Source organism: Mastomys coucha, unplaced genomic scaffold (genome assembly GCF_008632895.1).
Source record: "Mastomys coucha isolate ucsf_1 unplaced genomic scaffold, UCSF_Mcou_1 pScaffold7, whole genome shotgun sequence".
NCBI classification, from domain to species: Eukaryota; Metazoa; Chordata; class Mammalia; order Rodentia; family Muridae; genus Mastomys; species Mastomys coucha.
Genome location: NW_022196913.1, coordinates 1,941,826 through 1,964,202, shown reverse-complemented (window position 1 = coordinate 1,964,202; position 22,377 = coordinate 1,941,826). Strand labels below are relative to the sequence as shown.

At 43.9% G+C, this 22,377-nt stretch overlaps 1 protein-coding gene across 1 annotated transcript; it reads right to left on the bottom strand.

Moving 5' to 3' along the window:
- Positions 1 to 921: 921 nt before the first annotated feature.
- On the bottom strand, positions 922 to 20,175 carry Phyh (phytanoyl-CoA 2-hydroxylase). Its single transcript, XM_031359159.1, has 9 exons — positions 20,032 to 20,175; positions 16,723 to 16,781; positions 13,592 to 13,702; positions 11,699 to 11,867; positions 10,579 to 10,660; positions 8,662 to 8,843; positions 4,398 to 4,547; positions 1,853 to 1,987; positions 922 to 1,355 (listed from the first exon to the last, which is right to left on the bottom strand). The coding sequence occupies exons 1-9, from the start codon at positions 20,104 to 20,106 to the stop codon at positions 1,302 to 1,304; spliced, it is 1,017 nt and encodes a 338-aa protein (XP_031215019.1). The 5' UTR covers positions 20,107 to 20,175; the 3' UTR covers positions 922 to 1,301.
- Between the last annotated feature and the right edge of the window lie 2,202 nt (positions 20,176 to 22,377).

Here is a 22,377-nt window from a genome sequence, read left to right as displayed (position 1 = left end):
CAATACCAAAATCCAGCAAGTACTCAGTTCTCAGCAGGTACAGCAATCAACAATTGAATAATACAAAGACTACTTTCTTTTTTTTTTTTTGAGACAGGGTTTCTCTGTGTAGCCCTGGCTGTCCTGGAACTCACTCTGTAGACCAGGCTGGCCTCGAACTCAGAAATCCACCTGCCTCTGCCTCCCAAGTGCTGGGATTAAAGGCATGAGCCACCACTGCCTGGCTAAAGACTACCTTCTTATAGTGCACCCCAACAGAGTGGTGTGTGTGTGTGTGTGTGTGTGTGTGTGTGTGTGTGTGTGTGGCGGGGGTTGTCTTGACAAAGAAACTGATGAGCACAAAACACCAAATTCAGGAACACTGGTATTTAGCAGACTATCAAGAAGGAAACTTACTATTTTTTTCCTTACCCTAACTAAAAATTTGAAAATCAAGGAGCACATCTCCCTACTGCCCCCACCTGGAGAAATAAGGAAGCAGGAGAATCTACGCTCGGATGCTAACAGAAACGAGGACCCCAAAGCCCTGTTTGAAAGAGCAAGGTTTTGCCCAGGGGGCTAGAAGGTTTCAGCTGTCCTGCCCAACGGGAAATACAGGCTAGGCACCCTTGTTCTCATTCCTCAGCACCAAAGGAAAGTACTGTTGATGACTAGCCTGTGTTTTATGGAAGGTGTTGGACTGACGTCTTGCAAGGAATTATGTGTGAGAAAATGAGGTTCAACCTTTATTCATCCTCATGGTTCTCTCCTGCTCATGTGTAGCTGTGAATATCCACTATATGCTCTAATTTAGAACAAACACCTCTATGATAGGAAGCTGGTAGGAGGCGGGCTCATGAGGGGAGGGATGTACAACTTGAGATAGACTGAACTTCCAAGAAATCATTTCTGCTTACATAGAAAGAAATTGACTGGATATGCTTACATTATACTCAGTCACCTTTATTAGTTATACTCCAGGTTAGTTTTTCTTAAAACAGTAATATTTCATTCCATTAAAACCATAGTACCACATTAATTAAATTCATGCATTCCCTAATACATGTGTCTTGATCTTGTTTACAGGTGATAAAAAGATAATATCATCACAATAAAAAAGAAACAAAACATTTCCCTTAGATGTCTTGCTTTGCTTTGATGTTCTCTTTAAAGAAATCATAGTGAAGAGCTAACTCTTTTCATTTTGTTTATGGGGGAAAGAGGAGGAGATAGCATCTTGCTGTGTAGCTCAGGCTGTACTCAAACTCTCGGTGCTCCTGTCTCAGACTCTCATCCCCGTACCTGACTCTTGAAGGGCTGTTTCAAAGGTTTATTCTTTCTCCTTTCACAAGTCGGCATCGAAACAACCAAGTGTCCTGAAATAAGATCAAACAGAGTTTGCGGAATACTTCCATTGGCCCACCTGACATGAGAAAAAGGGTTCAAAAGACTTTATAAATGATTAAGTAGGAAAAATATTACTCGTTATATCGATTAATAGATAAACTACGTTCTGGGACTCCAGTTAAGATAGTGTAGATGATTGGCGACACGGGGGGGGGGGGGCGCTACTTCTGTGTGCCCTGTTGTACTGATGACCCTGAGTCATCATTGACTCCATGTCCTTGAGCCCTAAGCTGGCCTTTGTGATGGCAAAGAAAATCAAACCAGCTTTCCAAATGAAATGTGCCTGCCCATGGGGACTGATTGACTGGGCAACAACATGGACTATCCACAACTAGAGCCCTACATTGGCATTCTTAGTGAGCTCAGCCACAGCTCTGAAGTGAGCAAGTGAACAGAATCCTTATGCTTTCAAATTAACCCCGAAGGAAGGGATCCCTAGAGTTTCCTCCGTGGTCGCATGCAGTACCCTGAAGTCTATGGCTCCTTCAAATCCATGACGTTTCTTTGCAATTTCGACAACTTCCCTCCCGATGTTTTCTTGACTGGTGCCTCTTACGTCGAAGTACTGGCAGGCAGAGCTGCCAAAGTGGCAGGAAATTGACTGTGTAGAAAGGACAGATTAAGACTGAAGAACATCAGCTTACCAATCCCATTATGCCCCCCAAACCACGGAGAGTCCTCCAAGAAAGGGACAATGTCACTTGGGATTTGGTTTCTCAGTTGGAAAGGTAGTCTATAGTGTCTTAAATCAGTCTCCTCATACACAGCTTAACCCCTCGTCCCAAGGCTTATGGCTAATTGAGAAATTATAAAATATTTAAAATTTTCAAAAAATGTTTGTGTGTGTTTGCATGCATGTCGCAAGGGCAGAAGTCAGAGAACAAGCTTTGAGGCCGATTTTCTCCTATCCTGTAAGTTCCACAGAGAGAGCCCTGGTCATGAGTTGTGGGAGCAAGTGCCTTTATTTGCTTAATCATCTTACTGGCCCACAAAAGATTTTTTGGGGTTTTGTTGTTGTTGTTGTTGTTCAAAACAGTGTTTCTCTGTGTTGCCCTGGCTGTCCTAGAACTCAACCTGTAGACTAGGCTGGCCTCAAACTCATAGAGATCTACCTGCCTCTGCTTCCAGGACAGCCAGGGCTTGTTAGACAGAAAAACCCTGTCTTGAAAAAACAAAACAAGCCGGGTACACGTGTGGCACATGCCTTTAATCCCAGCACTTGGGAGGCAGAGGCAGGTGGATTTCTGAGTTCAAGGCCAGCCTGGTCTACAGAGTGAGTTCCAGGACAGCCAGGACTACACAAAGAAATCCTGTCTCAAAAAAAACAAGAGCAAAAATGAAAAAACAACAACAACAACAAGGGGCTGGCGAGATGGCTCAGCAGGTAAGAGCACTGACTGCTCTTCTAAAGGTCCTGAGTTCAAATCCCAGCAACCACAAGGTGGCTCACAACCACATGTAAAGAGATCTGATACCCTCTTCTGGTATGTCTGAAGACAGCTACAGTGTACTTATTTATAATAATAAATAAATCTTTGGGCCTGAGCGGGGTTGACCAGAATGAGCAAAGGTTGTCCTAAAAATTCAATTCACAACAATCACGTGAAGACTCACAACCATCTGTACAGCTACAGTGTACTCACATACATAAAATAAATACATCTTTAAAAAAATTAAAAAGAAATATAGCTGTGACACTTCTTTTAAAAGTCATATTTAGGAAGTCTAGTCCTTGAAGAGATATTTTCAGGCATTTAAATTTTCCCATATCGTAAAGTTCTTCAATGAATTGTGTCCCACTGTTAGAAAAATGTATAGACATATCCAAGCTTGCGAAGCGGTCATTAAATCCCTTTTGTCACTATTCATTGTCTAGAGGCGATTGCATCCATCAGAAGGGCTTTCTATTCTGACCAAATGCTAGCTTGCATAGCTGTGTCTCTAGAGAAAGTCCTACCAGAGAGCAAGAAAAAGGGAAAAGGGAGCTCTTCCATGTGCGTTCTCTTATGAAACAATGGTGAAGATTTTTCTAGAATATTCAAGACACTAGAAAAAATAGAAAGGGTAAATTCATTATTTTAAAATATATATTATTTGTATTGTAATGGCTAGACCCCACACTTGTACAACACTGAGGGCCATACCAGCCTCTTATTTTAAAACATTGGCATAGTATTGGCGTGGCTGTTTGATTTTGATGCATTAGAATATTATTTAGCTTGATAGCTGGATTTTTGGCAGCCCCTTAAGTTTTGTCCCACGTCAGTGCCTCTATCTCCTTTGCCTAATTTCAAGCTCCAGAGAAGATAGTAGGAATATAAATGAATGGGAGGTTAAGTCTAGCACCTTCTCTCTGCCCTCAAAGAGCAGCAGGGCTGGATGGGAATCATGTGACAAAGCCATAAAACCGCACTTAGACCCAAAGGAGCCCTGATGTTTGAAATGGACCGCTGTGTTCCCATGGGGAAGAGAGGATTCACAGGACTAGCAGATCTACTGGACTGGTGGAAGTGAGAAGCAGGGGCATTTGTGGGGAATTTTTAATGTAGGCAACAACATATGAAGTTGTATATACTCTTAAGCTAAGGAATAGGAGTGCTTGCTAAATCCGATTTCTGTGTAAAGTTTAGAACTCAGTGTTGTTTAGGATCAATGCTATAGTTCTCAATAGTGAAGATATTATAAACTTCCTTCCTATTGTGCCTTAGAATGAACATTATGAATTCCAAATGATACTCCTTTGGAAATTCAGCCATTGTTTTTGCCTCAGAAGCAGCTAAGTGCAGAAAGGGACACTTTTGTTGAGAATTCTATGGATGGTCATGGTTCAGTGATTAGGGGTCTACAGCATTTTGTTTCCTACCTAACAGAGTGAACATATATATACATTTCTTGGTCAACAAACTGGTCCCTCAGTGAGAAGTCCTGCAGCCTTTGCTATCCTATTGTATCTTGAGAGCTTTGTTTTAGACCACACACATCTTTGGAGATGTAGCCATTAGAATCCATACTTTCCGGAATCCTTGAGTTCTGTTCCGACCAGATCCATGAATGAGCAGAGGATGGAAAAAAATAGTATCACCCTTTTCCATCACCACATGGACCCGGGGGCTGTCTGGGTCATAGTCTTGGATGCCATGGAACATTTTGTTAACTCCTCCCTAAAACACATAAAAGAAGCCACATTCATATTCCAGGTGCCACCATGAACAAGACTTCATCAACAATGCATCCTTGAACTTCATTCCAAGCCACTTGTCTAACTTAGACTCTAAAATACATATATACATACACACACACATATACATATAATTTCCTCAGATGTCTGGTTTTGTTTTGTTTTGTTTTTTTAATAACTCCCGTGTTAGGCCGGAGAGATGGCTCACTGGTTAAAAGTACTTGCCACAGAAGCCCAACAGTCCAGAACCCATGGTAGATGGAGAGGACCAACTCCTGAAAGTTGTCTCCTGACCTCCACATACACCCAACAACAGCAAATTAACTACAACTGACTTGGACCAGCTTTGCTTCAAGTGGTTAACACGGGTGTGGTGCTTAATTTTAATGCTAACTTGATATGTTTCAGAATCTCCTGAGTAGGAGCCTCTCTTACCTGAAGAATTAGGGGCAGTACTAGCTAAAAATGGGGCTGCCAAACGACTGTCTACATTTTAGTGCTTTATCGTCTCTATTGCTGCTGCTGCTGCTGCTTCCTCTGATAATGCTAGAGCCCATGTTTCCAGATTTCTACCCTGGACTAAGGAACATCAGCTCTCCAGAAACCTTCTAGGCTTTAGACATCAGACAGGGACTGCTGAGACACTCAGTCTGGCGAACTGAGCAGCAACTCCTTGGGGCCTCTCCCGTGGGAGACAGCCACCGTGGGACTGAATATTTTGACTGCTGAAGCACCCAGCTTCGAAGGACAACTGCTGCTGCTATTTTAATGTGAGTTGATTTAATAAATTATATATATAAAATACCCATCCACCCTATAGGCTCTGGCCCTCTACAGAGCCCTGGCTAATCGAACAGGCAACCAGAACCTTGTCTTATGCATGTCCAGTCCGAATCAGCAATGTTCTTTCCTAGCATGACATTATCCTTGTACAGATTTTCTTGCATATCAGGAGTATCATGGGGAAGCCAATTTTTCTCCCCAAATCAGGAGGGAAATACAAAATATTTATGTCATACCCAGAGTAAACCAAGAATAGTAAAAAACAAAAAACAACAACAAAAACGGTTAGGGGCAGCCGCAGCAACAGCACATACTTGTAATTCCAGCACTTGGGAGGCAGAGGCACAAAGTCCCATACACACATCAACCTATGGTGTTGCTCCACTGTCTACCATGTTTCCCATTTGTACATTTGTTGTTCTTCTTTGACAATTTCACACCCAAGTGCACATGTGCATTCATGTACACATACTCAGGGACACACACACACACATGCATTTTAACTGTTTTCATACCCCTTCTCCTCCTCCACTGTATCCTTTCTTGCCAGCAGAAGGGATACTTCCTACTCTATGCCTCCTTTCTGTGTGTGACTCACTGAGTTAATTGGACTTGCCTGGAACTCACCAAGCTGGCTAGGCGTCCCAGTGAACCCCAGGGACTAGCCTGTCTCCACCTCTCAGCAGAGATTTCAAGTGTGCCCACCATGCTCAGCTTTATTTATTTATTTTTAAAATGAGTTCTGGGGATCAAACTCAAGACAAGCCTTTTATTGCCTAGGCTATCCTCCCAGCCGCAGTAGGAATTCTTGCTAAGATTATCCCAGATTCCTTTTGGGAAATGGCCATTTGTCTGTGGACTATTGTTGCAGCTTTAACCCAGGGTTCTTTTGTCCCAGACCAGTGGGTGTGTGATCCTGCCTAAGCTAAGCTGCCAGGAAGTACTGCTACTTGGAAATCCTCTAGACCATTCCCTTTGGCTTAAGTCAGCCAGAGCCTAGCTCTGTGTGTTTACTGTGTGAGAAGGGGTTGCTCATGCCACAGCACATGTGCAGAAGCCACAGGAAAACTCATGGGATTTATTTCTCTCTTTCCACCCTATGTGGCCTAGTGAGCCTAGGCATCCTTTAGGCTCCACAGCAAGTATGCTCACCTACTTAGCCATCTCTGAGCCTAAATTGATGAACTGCGCAATTTCAAGTTTACCATCATTAACAGACTGGAGGACTTTGACAATAACAATATATTACATAGTATCTTTTTAAGAATCCCAACATACTGGGCTCAGTTGATGGCTCAGTGGGTAAAGGTGATTGCTGTCAAGAATAACCTCAAGGACCCAGAAAGTGGAAGAGAGTGGACTCATGCTATGCAATGGTGCACACAAGAATGTCTGTACACACGTGTACACACTCACCTGAGAGCTCAGGATCTTCTGAGATTTGAAATGCTGAGAATCCCTCTCCTAGTTCTCTGGCTCTGGCTTCCCAAATTTTTAGAGCATCATATATCATCCCCCAAAATATCCATTCTTGAAGAAATTGTTTGCTCTCTTCATTCATTAGAAGCAAAAGCCTTTCCTAGTCCCCCCCACCCCCCAGCAAGAACTGACTGGGTTAGCAGACCAGGATGCAGCCAAGCAGCCAAAGGAAGCTTTGGAATTAAAGAACTGAGCTATCAAGACATACACCACATCAGTGAATCTAGAAATCAGTGTGCTAAGCAAAAGAAGCCTCTCTCTCTCTCTCTCTCTCTCTCTCTCTCTCTCTCTCTCTCTCTCTCTCTGCTTTTGCTCAGGCCATCCTGGGACTTCCCATCCTTCTGCATCAGTCTCTTAAACACTAGATTCACAGGCACGTGCCACTATGCCAGGCTAGAAGGGGATTTTGATTCTCTTGAGTATGATAACCAGTGTGTGTGCATTCCCCAAATGATCACATTATATACTAAAAATATGTATAGTTGCTTACTTAACAATTATACCCTAAACAGAGTATAGTAAGCCCTCTCTCTCAGGTCCTTTCAGGCTGTCTTCCCTCTGCTCACCCTTTTAATGTCCCTGCAGCTTCCAGCCCAACTGTGCTGTGAGCACTAAGCTCTGCTTGCTCTTTAGTGAGCTTGCGTATGTCCTTGACCTCCACACCTCCTTTTTAGAAGGGATTTCTACCATGTCTTTCAATGCTCAACTCAGCCACCAGGTCTCTCTAGTGCAGTGCCTTCCACAACCTTCTGAGTGCTGCAACCCTTAATATAGTTCCTCATGTTCTGGTGACCCCCCCCCAAGCATAAAATTATTTTCATTGCTACTTCATAACTAATTTTGCTACTGTTAGAAACTGTAGTGTAGATATCTGTGTTTTCTGATGTAAAAGTGTCATTGGACATCCCCAAAGGAGTTGAAGACTCAGTGGAGATGCTGAGGAGATGGTCCTTCTAGCATGAGGACCTCAGAACCCATGTTTAAAAAAAGAAAGAAAAGGGGGCTGGAGAGATGGCTCAGCAGTTAAGAGCACTAACTGCTCTTCTGAAGGTCCTTAGCTCAAATCCCAGCAACCACATGGTGGCTCACAACCATCTGTAATGAGATCTGATGCCCTCTTCTGGAGTGTCTGAAGACAGCTACAGTGTACTCACATATAATAAATAAATAAATTTTTTAAAAAGAAAGAAAGAAGGAAGGAAAGAAGAAAGAAAAAAAGCAGTTGGAGAAATGGTTAAGAGCACCAGCAGCTCTTCCAGAGGACCTGGGTTTGATCCCCAGTACCCACATGGTTGCTACCACTATCTGTAAATCCAGTTCCATGGGATCTGACCTCTGCAGGCATCAGGTACACATGTAGTGCACAGATATATATGCAGGCAAAACACTCAGACACATAAAATAAAAAGAAAGAGAGAGAGAGGGAGGGAGGGAGACAGAGAGAGAGAGAAAAAGAAAGAAAGAAAGGAAGAAATGAAGAAGGAAAGAAAGAAAGAAAAAGAGAGAGAGAGAAAGAAAGAAAGGAAGTAAGTAAGAAAGAAAGAAAGGAAGGAAGAAAGAAAGGAAGGAAGGAAGGAAGGAAGGAAGGAAGAAAGGGAAGGCTGAGCCTGCAAATGTTCACTTCGATCCCAGTGCTGAGGAGGAAAAGAGAGGGATCCCTGGGGCTCACCGGCCAGCTGGTCTAGCCTACTTGGTGAGAGACTCTGCTTGAAAGAGATAGATAGCACCTGAGGAATGCATGTGCATGTGCACACACATGAATGTGCATGAGCACACACATGTCCCACACACATACATACCACACACAGAGAGATTAAGCAGTTATGTAGACCTACCTCCCACTTGGGGTAATCATGTAACTTCAGAGTACCTTTGTGGGTGCCTGGGAGCACAACCAGACAACCATTGTTTCTGTCAACGTGCTCCATGGCTGTCCAAGCACAAACAATTCGGTCGCTGGGTCGGAAGGGGAAATAGTGCAGATCCTGATGCAAGGGATGCCGGGATGTCTTCTTGCCTGCAAGAGAACCTGCTGTCAAAGACAAAAGTCTTGGGATTTTGTCATTTGTCTGAAAACCTAGAACACTGACCTATCTACCAAAACCAAAGAAATGAAACAATGTGTCCAGAATCAGGCTGAAGAGAAGAGCCACAAAGTATCAAAATATCAATGTATCAAGGAGTGATCCACATCCTCCCCTTTCTTCTAGGTTCCACTGGAGGGGTGGTTAGTGCTCCTTGCCTGCAATCACACAATCTCTGTTACATTTTCTTCCTGCGTTGCTTGGGATTTGTCACTGGGCAGCCTTCAATAAGGAGTGCATTAAAACTGGAGTAATGAAATTAAGGAGAATGCGTGAACACTCCCTGGCTTTGCTCTGGGATCATCTGTTCCTGGACTCTTGAAGAAAGAAACATGGTGATATTATGTTTTTTTGTTTTGTTTGGTCCTGCTATCAGAAGGAAATGTGGAAAGCAAATGGCTCTTGTGGCTGATTTCTGCTGGCAGCAGGATTTTTCAGTATGGGTCAAGAGCCAACTACAGTAAAACCTCTAGGACTAGTTATTTACACGCCTAGATGCTGTTTCTGGGATAGTGAGTTCTTTGAATATACATGTAGGTAAGCCCAAGGCGTCATAAGGATTCAAGTGTAATTTAGAATAATAGCTTTCATTTTGTTAGTCAACATCATGTTTTCGGGACAGGGATGCAGACATGCTACCATAGCTAAGAGCGCTTAGTGTCATCGATTGCTTTGTGGGTAAGCTATTTGCCTTGCACTGGCTAGTCTGTGTCAACTTGACACAAGCTAGAGTTATCTGAAAGGAGGGAACCTCAACTGAGAAAACATGTCCAGAAGATCAGGCTGCAGGGCATTTTCCTAACTAGTGTTTGACCTGGGATGGCCTAGCCCATGGTGACCATCTCTGTGTGGCGGTCCCGGATTCTGTAAGAAAACAGGCTGAGTAAGCCAGGAAGTGGGACCATGACCTCTGCCTGAACTCCTGCCTCCAGGTTCCTGCCTCCCTTGAGTTCCTGTCCTAACTTCTGACAATGAACAGTGATATGGAAGTGTAAGTCAGAGAAACCCTTTCTTCCCCAACTTTCTTTGGTCTTGATGTTTCATCATAGCGATAGTAACCCTGACTAAGACAGAGCCCATGTAGAAATGCCAGGCCTGAGGGTACATACTTATAATCCCATCACTGGGGAAACAGAACAGGAGGATCCCTAGGGCTCTCTGACCATCCAGCCCAGCCTGATTGCTGAGCTGCAGGCTAATGAGAGATCTTGCCTCAAGGGAGATAGACAGAATTTCCACAGACATCAAGGCCATCAACACGCACACCCTCTCATGTGCATATGAGCACATGCACATGTGGCAGCAACTGAAAAGCTTAGACATGCTGGGCAGTGGTGGTGCATGTCTTTAATTGAAATCCTGTCTCAAAAAACAAACAAACAAACCCCAAAGTGACTAGGAGGAGTTTATGATATACAAACTGTTGTTTGTAACCTCTACAGCCTGTCATGTAACTATTTATAATACCCTACAGTCACTATGTGAAATCAGTTACTCTTTAGTGTTGTTATAATATAAATTGTTTTTAAGAATTAAATAAAAGTCTATACAGTCCCTCATCTAATGTTTGATAGCTATACATCTGACATGGGCTTGAATATCAACTTTACATATTTCGTGTAACAACACTTTTCTTTTGTGTTTCCCTAATAGATAAGAGTTCTTTACCAGTGTCTGGAGGCTTGTTGATCACCATCCCATGCAGAGCCATAATATTGGGTCCCGTGAAACACTCCACATATTTCAGAATCTAAGAAAAAAGCAGTAAAATAAACAAATAAATAAATAACTTCACAGGAAATCAAAAGTACAAGTAAATGACATAGCGTACGATGATAGAAGAACCAAGATGGTGGAACAGGCTAAGGCAGAAGGATGTGGAGTTTCAGAGCCAGTTTTAGACAGAGCAAGGCCTTGTCTAAAACAATAACAACAACAACAAATAACAAATTAACATTAAAAATTCCGGGCTGGCAGTGTAGTTTAGAAGTTTATTAGCATTATGTAATGGACATATTTTGGGTTCAGTGAAACACTTCACATATTTTAGAACCTAAAGTAGGGGGTGGAGTGGGGCAACAGCTTAATTAGGGTATACAAGGCTCTGAATTGGATCAGCAAAATCAAAACAAGCAAACAAACTAAATTTATACCACTACTGACAGAGCCATTACAATAAATAAACTGACAAGTAATAGCTTTGTAACTGTCGGTACCCTGTGATTGAATCTTAGATGAGGTATCTTGTTTTTCACAATAAACATAATTAACCCAGTCCATAGAAAAATCTCTCCATCATGATGCCACAGCTAGTTGGGGTGAGATAATTATTCATTTGGAATGAAGGCAATTGTAGAGTCTGTGCATTTTAGGATCTCTGGATCCCATTGATAGCATCCGTGGTCTCTACCCATTAGAAGCCATTAATTCCCCCAACCCCAAGTGTGACAACTAGCAATGTCTCCAGGTGCCAATAGCCAGTGTGGGGCAGAGTCATCTTTGCTTAAGAGCATCGCTCCAGCACCCTCTAAGAAAGGAGTTGGAAGGAGGCAGACCTGCTATGACGCTGCAGGTCTGCCTCCTTTCAATTGCCAATAGCCAGTGTGGGGCAGAGTCATCTTTGCTTAAGAGCATCGCTCCAGCACCCTCTAAGAAAGGAGTTGGAAGGAGGCAGACCTGCTATGACGCTGACAGGAAGGAGCACAAGGCTAGATGCTGGGAACTGAGCAGATGTTGGAGACAGACTTGTAAACTGGCCATTAAGCAGGAAGGCAGGCTGGGCTCTCACCTGGGGGAGACTGCAGTATCTGAAGAGCTCCTCATCTTCTTGGAAATCCTGGATCCTTGTAACCACTCTCTCACTTGGAATATAATCCTGTTTTGCAATGGTCACATCTCTCATTATAACGATCCCCGGTGGTTTCACCTCATTTCTGCAGATTCTTTCAAACTCTGCTCTAAAAATGAGATTTACAAAGAGCGTTATTATGTCAGGTTCCAAATACCTGGCTGGCCCTACTGAGAGCTCTGCAAATTCTGGGATAGCTTCTCTGCTCTAGTAGAATAAATGCTCATGGGAGAGGAGGAAAACATGGCCAGAAGTCCTGTCTTCTACCTGGGACTATTACCTCAAGGTACCTCATGCACAGCAGACCAGCAGGGAAACTGTGTGTGTGTGTGTGTGTGTGTGTGCACACGCATGCATGTGTATGTTTGGTCTAGACTAGCTGGCTACTGAGAATATTCCTTCAGCAGTGGTGGGCTACAGGCATACACTACCATTCATGGCTTTTATATGGGTGCTAGAGATTGGAACTCAGGTCCTTATGCTTGCACGGTGAGCCCCTCACTGGCCTGATCCGTGACACTGTAATAATGACAGAGGCTGACGTGCTTGGGAACAGAACTGTTTTGGATTTCAGATTTTTTTTTTTTTTTTTTTTTTTTTTTAAGACAGGGTCTCATTCTGTAATCCTGGCGATCCTGGAATTCTCTTTGTAGACCAGGCTGGCCTCAAACTCATAGAGATCTGGAGCCTCTGCCTCCTAAGTGCTGGGATCAAAGGTGTGTGCCACCACACCTGGCTTGGATTTCAGATTTTAAAAAACACACACTTGAAATATTTACGTAGACGTAATGAGATAGCCTCATGGTGGGACCCAGGGCTATACACAGGACTCACTTATGTTTCCACTACAACCTATACCAGGCCTAAAGGCATCTTACATATTATTTTTGCCTGTTTTGACTTCAGCCTGTCACTAGAAGTTATGTGTGAGGTTTTCTAGCTATTGCTCCATGTCATCGCTTGGGGAGGCTTTAGATTTGGCAGTGAGATTTATTTGATGTTAAAGGTTGAACATCCTTAATGCAAAAAAAATCTGAAAAGCAAACATTTCTGTAGTAACTCCGGAGCACCAAACCCTGGTCCAAGTGCTTGCCATTGATTTTCCCTTATTTAGTTCCCACAACAAGAAGACACCAGTAGGATCAAAATGCCTCATTTAAAAATAGGGAAACTGAGGCATATGCAGATTGCCCAGGAACATTAGGGAGAGGACTAAGATTCAAGCCAGAGAGCTTAACACTTCTCAACACTCCCAAACAAATTACATCCTTAAGAAAAAAAAAAATCTCTGAACTTGTCTGGATAGGCGGCTCAGTGAGTCAAGCACCTGGCGGCTCACTCAAGGCAGGAGCACAGAAAGGGCAGCAGGGGAGTGTGGATTCCCTCGGTTGCTTCTATGAGATAGACACAGAGGCAGGAGGGTTACAGGAAGCCCTTGGGCCAGTGAATAATAATGGTAAACAAAAAAGAGACCTTGTCCCAAACACTGAGAACAGAGGAGACAGACAGGCAGTGTGGTTGTCCTCCGACCTCCACATGCATGGGCTGGAACCCACACACATCAGTTCCCTTATACACATCTCTCCCCCACACAAACTATGAACATGCAGAAGCTAATCTAAACCTGTGGTATCATTACATTCATGTAACACAGCTTTCTGCACTTGCTGAAAGGCCAAGAAGCAATATAATGCAGATTTGTAGACCAGGCTGGCCTCGAACTCAGAAATCAACCTGCTTCTGCCTCCCAAGTGCTAGAATTAAAGGCGTGCGCCACCACTGCCCAGCATAATGCAGCTTTTTGTAAAATCATAAATATTATAAGTATTATACCTAAAACGTTGAATGTCATCATCAGATACCAGATTTTTAATGACGAGAAACCCATTTTCTTCATAAAATTTTCTCTGCTCCAGGCTGAGAACATTATTATCCAAAGTATACCTAAAGAAAAAAAAAACCCAAAACGTCCAAGTAAGTCTTCATTTTAAATTACAAGCTAGCAGTTTACCAAGAATCTGTCTCACTACATAGCTCTGACTGGCCTGGAACGTGTTAGATAAGGGTAGCCTTGAACTCAGAGATCTGCCTGCCTCTGCCTCTTGAGGATAGGCACCAAAGGTGTGTGCTACCACACCCCACATGCATCCATACATTTTAATTCAACATTTCTATTTGTATGGCATTAATGAAGTAGTGAAGGAAAAGTTTAGAGTGTTAAGTCCAAAACATAGGGTACGGTCACCAAAAATGTGTATTACTGAAAAAATATTAACCAAGGAATTATACTGGTGCAATAAATGTTTAAAATGAAGGGCAGAATGTTGTGGGTACACTTATTATAATAGGATAAAAATCATATAAAACAAAACAGAGAGAGAGGAAGGTGAGGGGTGTGGTGATATCAGTAGCTGAGCAGTTGCAAAGAAATTTTGTTTTAAAACAATGGTTGCCTTTCAGTAATAATTTAAAATTCTGAATTTTAAATTTTCTACAGTGAATAAGTATGGAGAGCCAGAGCACTGCCGTAAGAGCAGTGTGTGCAGCCAGTGTGTAGCCAGGGCCAGGAGAGCAGTGTGTGCAGCCAGTGTGCAGCCAGGGCCAGGAGAGCAGTGTGTGCAGCCAGGGCCAGGAGAGCAGTGTGTGCAGCCAAGGTCAGAGAGTACTGTGTACAGCCAGGGCCAGGAAAGCAGTGTGTACAGCCAGGGCCAGGAGAGCAGTGTGTGCAGCCAGGGCCAGGAAAACAGTGTGTACAGCCAGGGCCATAGGAGAGAGCAGTGTGTGCAGCCAAGAGGAACTCCAATCTGTGTTTAGTCTGTAACGGAGTTTTCTCAGGAAGCTGTGTTTGCTGAGTGCCTATAAGCTGGAGCTGTAGAAATAAACTGTGAGCCTTGATCAGAACATTGTCTTGGATCCATTCTTCTCTCTTGCTTCTCTTCCTTTTCATTTCCAGCCGTTTTTTCAGGTGACCCCTGCTCGACCACAAAGCCACTGGGAGGCGACAAGTAAGCATCGTCTTTCAAATGGAAGATCAATTCAAAAGTGTATGTGATATATATAATATAAATACTTCTTAAGATAGGGTCTCACTTTGTAGCACTTGGAATCTTCCTGGCTTGACTTAGCAAAGTCTGGGATTCCAGGCCTGTGCCACACCCAAATTATACATTTTAAATTGTCTAGTCAGTACATTCTCAGAAGCAACCAAAGTAACAAAATTCACAAACTCAGATCAATTCACCCACTCCTTAAGGTTGGTGTTGTGTTGCTCTATCTGTGTATGATATTCATGAAGGTTGGGTGTTTCCCTTTAAAACAAGGCAATGCACATGTCAGGTGCTGGCCTACAGTTGTCTCAGTTGCTCTGGAGGCTGGAGGGCCCATGGCTCAAGACCTACCTGGTGAGACCTTGCTTTTTACACACAATCTCTCTCCATGTGTGTCTCTCTCTGACTCTTTCTCTCTGCCTCTCTCAGATCTGTTTCTCTCTCAAAATTCTAGCCAATATGTCAGTAAAACTAAGATAAATGTAAATTAAATGTGATATATGATGCTTGGATTTTCAAGGGTTAGATTATGTATTTTCTATTTTTTTTAAACTTTTTTTTAGATTTTAGAATATGCTAAGAAAACTTAGGTTCTCCATAGTTCCTCAAAGCAGTACCTGGTAGCCCATTTTTCTGGAAGCAAAGTGTTTCTACAGTGAATTCTAGTTTGGCAGCTTGCTGCTTGTTATCTGACCTGGTTGTAGAGTGGAGATTCTAGCCCAGCTACTACTAGAAAAACTTTGTTTTGCTTTTTCCAGGTTTTCTCTGTGTAGCCCTGGCTGTCCTGGAACTCTCACTCTGTAGACCAGGCTGGCCTGGAACTCAGAAATCTGCCCGCCTCTGCCTCCCAAGTGCTGGGATTAAAGGCATGTGTCACCACTGCTCGGCTAGAAAAACTTTTACACGCTGTTCTTGTTAAGGTCCCAACTGCTGATCTGAAATACCATGACCAAAAGTGACTTGGGGAGGAAAGGCTTTATTTGGCTTGGCTTACAATTCCAATGTTCATTATGTGTAACCTCCTCCATTAGCCAAGCCATCCTACACACAGCCAGCCTCCACCTGGAAGCTGCTGTCCCACTTAGGGAGCTAAACAAAGGCTCTCTGTGGACTGTCACCTCTCTTCGGAGCAGCAGCTTAGAAGTCCACCCACAGAGCTGAGACACTGGTGCCCCCACCCCCCAGGGTTACTGCAGTGTTTACGTTATGCAAATATCATGGAACCTAGGGACTTCCTGTACTTCTGTACTGGCTCCCGAAGTAAAGTTTGAACCTTGATCAGAAATATTTGTCTTGGTTTCACTTATTTCTCCCACATTTCAAATGCTATTTTTCCAGGTCCCTGTCCTCCACCCGGGAAGAATCCAGTTCCTAAAACTGGAGGTAGTTTCAATTATGGATTCGAAGGAACTCACACAGGGCAGAAACCTGGAGGCAGGAGCTGATGCAGAGGCCATGGAGGGGTGCTGCTTACTGGCTTGCTCCCCATGGCTTACTCAGCCTGTTTTCTTTTTTTGTTTATTTGTTATAGGTACACTGTAGCTGTTCACAGACACACCAGAAGAGGGCATCAGCTCTCATTACAGATGGTTGTGAGCCACCATGTGGTTGCTGGGATTTGAACTCAGGACCTCTGGAAGAGTAGTCACTCTTAACCGCTGAGCCGTCTCTCCAGCCCTCAGCCTGCTTTCTTATAGAACCTAGGACTACCAACCCAGGGATGGCCCAACTCACAATGGGCTGGGCCTTCCCCGATTAATCATTAATTAAGAAATCCACCAGATTGCCTATAGCCCAATCTTACAGAAGCATTTCTCAATCAAGATTCTTAGATGATTAAATCTTGTGTCAGGCTGTCGTAAAATTAGTCAAAACACATACATAGTGTAGTTACAGGTTAAAATGAGATCTACTTACTGGAATTGTTCAGGATAGAAAGTGGCAGGGGAAGCCGATCCTGATACAGGGTGGGCTACCTGGGTAAGAATTAAGGAAAACAAAGTAGAGTACAGGAGCCAACCTTTGTCAAACACCAGTCTTGCTTCTATGGATAGCATAGCCCGTTCTTATGTTATCTCATCTCTGTTACCAAAACCTGAAGAGGAGCCAGGAAAGTTCAGAGCAAGATGTCTGATTGACTCCGTCCTTGTCACTATCTCACTCAAAAGAGAATGAGAGGGCCAGGGCATAATCCCCAGTTTCTACTTGTAGCTCCAGTCAGCCTCAATTCTAGGATTTCCTTGCGCTAAACTACTGAGCAAATAAAACACCAAAGGTCGGCTGGGAGGTGGTGGCCCACACCTTTAACCCCAGCACTTGGGAGGCAGAGAAAGATGGATTTCTGAGTTCGAGGCCAGCCTAGTCTACAGAGTGAGTTCCGGGACAGCCAGGGCTACACAGAGAAACCGTGTCTCAAAAAACAAAAAACAAAAAACACCAAAGGTCTCACTTTAGAATCAGGAGAAAAGCTTGGGCCTAACCGGGAGGAGCTTGACAGTCATTAGAGCACAAAAAGTCCGAGTCACACAGTTAAGTAAACATTTAAGTATCCCAAAGACCAGAAATCTATTTGTAAGATCTTTTTTTCACTCAGTAACTACAGATTAGGAACAGCCCTTTCTGTTTATCTTAAATTGCTGCTTTCAGAGTGTCAGTTGCAGGCAGGTGTGGGTGGAAGCCAGCACTTGGGAGGTAGAGCTATGGCTGAGGCAGGTGGGTTTTGAGTGTGATTTGATCTACATAGTAGGTTTCTGGCCAGTCAGGGTCACACAGTGAGAGCCTGTGTGACCCCACAATATCATTCACATGAACTTGTCATCTACTTCTTTTCACTCGTTTATTAAAATAGGATCTCACTATGCACCTAAGATGGGACCTGGAAGTTTTATAGCCCAGCTCGTCTGAGCCTCTTCCGGCCTTCATCTCCCAAGCACTGGGCACAGGTGTGCATTGTCATGCCTGGATTGCTTTTATTTTATTGTATTTATTTATTTATTTATTTAGGCTTTATGACTTTTCGAGACGGAGAACTTACGACATGTGCTAGCTTTGAGTTTAATCATGTAGCCACGTATGATCTTGAACTGAACCTCCTGCCTCCATTTACTTCCTAAAAGCTGAAATTACAGACATGTGCTACCATATGTGGTTTATTGTTTTTCTTGCTTTCTTTCTTTTCTATTTTTTTTGTTGTTGTTGTTTTTGTTTTTTTGTCAGAATCCCACTATGTAGCCCCAACTGACTGGGAAGTATGTAGACTAGGCTGATCTTGACTTCACGGAGACTGTCTGCCTCTGCCTCTGCTGAGATTAAAGGTGGTTGCCAACTGATCTATTATTCATTTATTTACTTATTTAATGTATATTGGTGTTTTGCCTGCATGTATGTCTGTGAGAGTGTCGAATCATTTGGAGCTGGATGACAGACAGTTGTGAGCTGCCATGTGGTTGCTGGGAATTGAACCTGGGACACCTCTGGAAGAGCAGCCAGTGCTCTTTACTGCTGAGCTACCTCCCTAGCCCTATAATTCCCACTCTTTCCCAACATAGCGTTGCCACAGGACATACAGACCTCAGTGCTCCAAGCTGGTCTCCTCAGCCCCTCTCCACTGTTTCTAGGACTTTGTTGTTGTTGGAGAAGTGTTAAGCAATGTTGAAATGTATAACAGAGATGGGGGTAAAGTGAAAAGAGGCACAGGAAGCTATGACACAGTATGATCCCAAGTATGTAAATACAAAACATTCCTTATTCCCTAATCCCCATTGCTTAGAAGCAAATTAAGGCTGGGGAGAAACTGCCACAATTTCTAGAAGTCTACTTAAGTAATATATTCCCTATGGTTCTTGGCCAGCACTGTCTAATATCCAATACTAGCTGCTAGCTGCATCTGGCCATTTAAATTGAAAATTGGCTCAAATTAAAAGCATATACTTTTAATCCCAGCATTTGAGAGACAGAGGCAGTGGATCTCTGTGAGTTCTAAGCCAACCCAGTCTATAGAGCAAATTCCAGCCAACCAGAGATGCAGGGTAAGATTCTGTCTCAAAAATCAAGCAAACAAAATAGCCCCCAAAGTAGTGAGAGACTGCACCAATTTCAGTCCAAATATACTTAGTATCAGTATATTCAAGGTTCTCAAAATGTAGCAAAACTCCAGTTGCCAAGAAGAAATAGAGTGTGATATCTCACCCTACATGGTCTGCAGGTCTAACCACTGCTGTAGTCCAATCACTTAATTGGGATCTTTCCCCATCGTTTTCGAAATGTAAAATGAAGTTACATTATTAGTCTGTAGATAAGAGTTTAAGTTTGAGGTAAGCCTGGCACACCACTGCTTATGAACCAAAAGCCCCACAGGCAGAACAATAGGGAAGGTCAAATAAACAATTATTATGATCAGCCTCAGAGATGGCAGGTACTGAAAACCCTAAGCTATTAATTTTAGCTATTTCTAGGTCGAGGAGCCTGGATTGAGCAGCCCACGCTTTGATACGTCCTCCTACCTCCAGAGAGAGAGAGAGAGAGAGAGAGAGAGAGAGAGAGAGAGAGAGAGAGAGAGAGAGAGAGAGAGAGAGAGAGAGAGAGAGAGAGAGAGAGAGAGAGAGAGAGAGAGAGAGAGAGAGTTAGTTCAGTGTTTTGTTTTGCTTTTGAAACAGTCTGTCATTTTGGCCCGGCCATTAAGATCCTCAAGTCTCTACCTCCTAGTGGGATCACCAGGCACTCGCTTCTGAAGGAACTAGGCAGGCGAAGGGAACGAAGTCCCTTTCCCGAAATCAGCTCAGTCCTCTGGAGGCCTTCTCTTGACGACTGGCGCCCACCCCTGTCCGCTGAGGATCCCTGCTTCTGCTGGCCTCGGTCACAGGCAAGCAGCTGTCAACCTCAGTTTACAGGGCAACTGTCCTTGGCGTTTGTGGATACCGAAAGCAACTAAAAACTGGCAAGCCTCTTTGTGATGACGTCGTCACCTCTTGCTTTACACCTCCCACTTTACACCCAGCAAGAAACCACGGTGGTAAGCAGGCTCAAAATGCTACGGGGATGCACACCAGCCACCTAAGCCTAGAGAGTCACACCCGTCGCCCTTCCAGAGGACGCAGCCTCCACCCGGGAACCCCGGGGATGGGGACAGGGAAGAGACGACGGCGCCTAGGCTCTCTGGCACCACCGTGGAGCCACCATGGAGCCACCGTGGAGATGCTCTTTCCAGCCTGTGAGCCCAAAGGATACAATCGCTGGGGCCGAGGGTCGGCCCAGGTGTCCCAGAAGGACTTGCAGCCGGGCTCCAGCGCGTGTAAGGTCCATGGTAGGGAACAGCTGACGAAACTGCTGTGCCTGGACCTCACTTAACTTATCGCAAGGCCCCGCCTCCTGGTAGAGGGTGGAGTACTGTCGAAGGGCAGGACACAGCGCCACCTCCCCCGGGAGTCAGCCGAGGGTGTCCCTGAGTCCAACCTCTCCGGCTGCTGTGTCTTTGTTCTTATCTGCAAGCACCAAAATTTAGCAATTGGGGCGATGCAACCCGAGCAACCCCAGCAACCCGAGGCAGTTAGGGATCTGAGCCACCCTTTTAACTTGGTAGTTTTAATCTATGAACAACTAATCTGTGTGACTATTTCTCCCACTAGAACCAATAAAAATTAAAATCATCTGGGCTATTCAGAAGAGACTTTTAATTTAGCGTGAATTCATCCTAAAATATTAGAAAGTTTGGCTGTTAGTTTTTAAGAAGTGCGATCCACACAGTCTAGTATAATTTACATTTTAGTGTGTATGTGTGTGTGTGTGTGTGTGTGCGTGTTTGTGTCCATGTTTGTGGAGATCAGAGAAACAATTTTCGGGGAAATTGAGTCTCCTTCTACCACCTGAGTTTTGGGGATCGAAGTCAGATGGTCAGGATTGTTCGTGAAGCTCCCTTAACCACTGTGTATCTCACCAGCCAGAATAATATGGAAAATTTCTTACATAGCCAAAAACTGTTTTCCTAAAGTCTTTGAAATTCAACCATTACACATAATCTTAATCTCTTTGTCTCTGGTCTCTTTAGTTTAGAGAGCTACTTCTAGATTGCTTCTTCATAAACATGTTATTGTTTCTTAAATGCTTTCTTTGGTAACAACGTTATCGTCCAGGAGAAGCAAACACGTAGCCAGATGGCTACTTCCTGTTTTCAGTGGCAGACATTTGCCCTGTGGCCTTAACCTTTAGGACAAGCCTCCTCTTAGCTGAAGCTCCCAGGGCCGGCTGGTTGATTTGCTAGCTCCTAACCTCATTTGTCCAGCATGAGCAACCTGGTGGGAGCCTGACCCGCTCCTGAGAGACCGGCTTAAGTAGGCCACAGTTTAAAAAAGCAGGACTGATTTTTTTTTTTTCCACTTGAGAAATCGGTGTTTTCTTACTGCCCTCACCTGGTGTAAAGTGGGAACTGCAGGGAGAAGGAAGAAAACAAAATTGAAATTAGTCTGAATTTGGGTCACCTCTAGCAGAAGTGAAAGATCAAGATCATTATTCAGAGGATGGCTAGCTTCCCTAACCAGCAGAGAAAATTATGGGTTTGGGACCCTGTTTGGGTCTCTATTGCCGCGATAACACCATGACCAAAAAAGGAAGTTGGAGAGGAAAGAATTTATTTGGCTTACATTTTCACTGCACCGTTCCTCATTAAAGGAAGTCAGGACAAGAACTCAAACAGGGCAGGATCCTAGAGGAGGAACTGATGATGCACAGGACATGACAGGTGCTGCTTACTGAGCTTGCTCCCCATAGCTTACTCAGCCTGCTTTCTTCTAGAACCTAGAACAACCAGCCCAGGGCAGCCAGCCCAGGACCACCATGGGCTGGGCCTTCCCCATCAATCACTAGTTAAGAAAATGCCTAACATCTGGATCCTTTGGAGGCATTTTCTCATTGAGATTCCCTCCTGCCAGCTAACTTTAATCTGTGTTAAACTGATATAAGACTAGCCAGCACAGGATGAAAGATTGTGGCACAAGAGACAGAATTTCCTCCCGGTTGTGTGTGTGTGTGTGTGTGTGTGTGTGTGTGTGTGTGTAACGTTTTCTAACCTGTATTTGCTGTTTGTCTTGTGATAACTGAGCTTAGAACCCAGAATCCCCCATGGAAGGCAGGCACACTAACAGGAAGCTATCTTATCTAAACCAGTCCATCTGTTTTGTTTTCTGAGATGGCAGCTGAGATTTTGACTATGTTGCCCAATCTGACCTAGGACTTCTGGACTTAAGTGATCCTCCTGACTCATCCTCCAGAGACAATGGGGTAAAAAGGCATTCACCCCAGTGCCAAGCTTACATTTGCTTAAAATTTTTTATAGATTTATTTTATGTGTAAGAGTATTTTGCCTGCCTGCATGTATGTATGTATATGTACTACAGCCTGGTACTGACAGAGACCAGAACATGTTGAATTTCTGGAACTGGAATTATGGATGGTTGTGAGGAACCATGTGGGTGCTGGGAACTGCGGTCTGGCCTTCCACACAAGCGGCACAACTTCTTAGCCACTGAGCCCTCCTTAGCCCTGCTTTGCTATTTGGAAATAACTCTTACACCTGTTTTT

Excerpts from the sequence above, each read along its gene's own strand:
- Phyh (XM_031359159.1), bottom strand. The coding sequence starts at position 20,106 with ATGGACCTTACACGCGCTGGAGCCCGGCTGCAAGTCCTTCTGGGACAC. Across the intron at positions 13,703-16,722 it reads TTCTATCCTGAACAATTCCA|GTATACTTTGGATAATAATG; the intron begins GTAAGTAGATCT and ends TTTTTTCTTTAG. Across the intron at positions 10,661-11,698 it reads GATACTGCAGTCTCCCCCAG|ATTCTGAAATATGTGGAGTG; the intron begins GTGAGAGCCCAG and ends CTTTTTTCTTAG.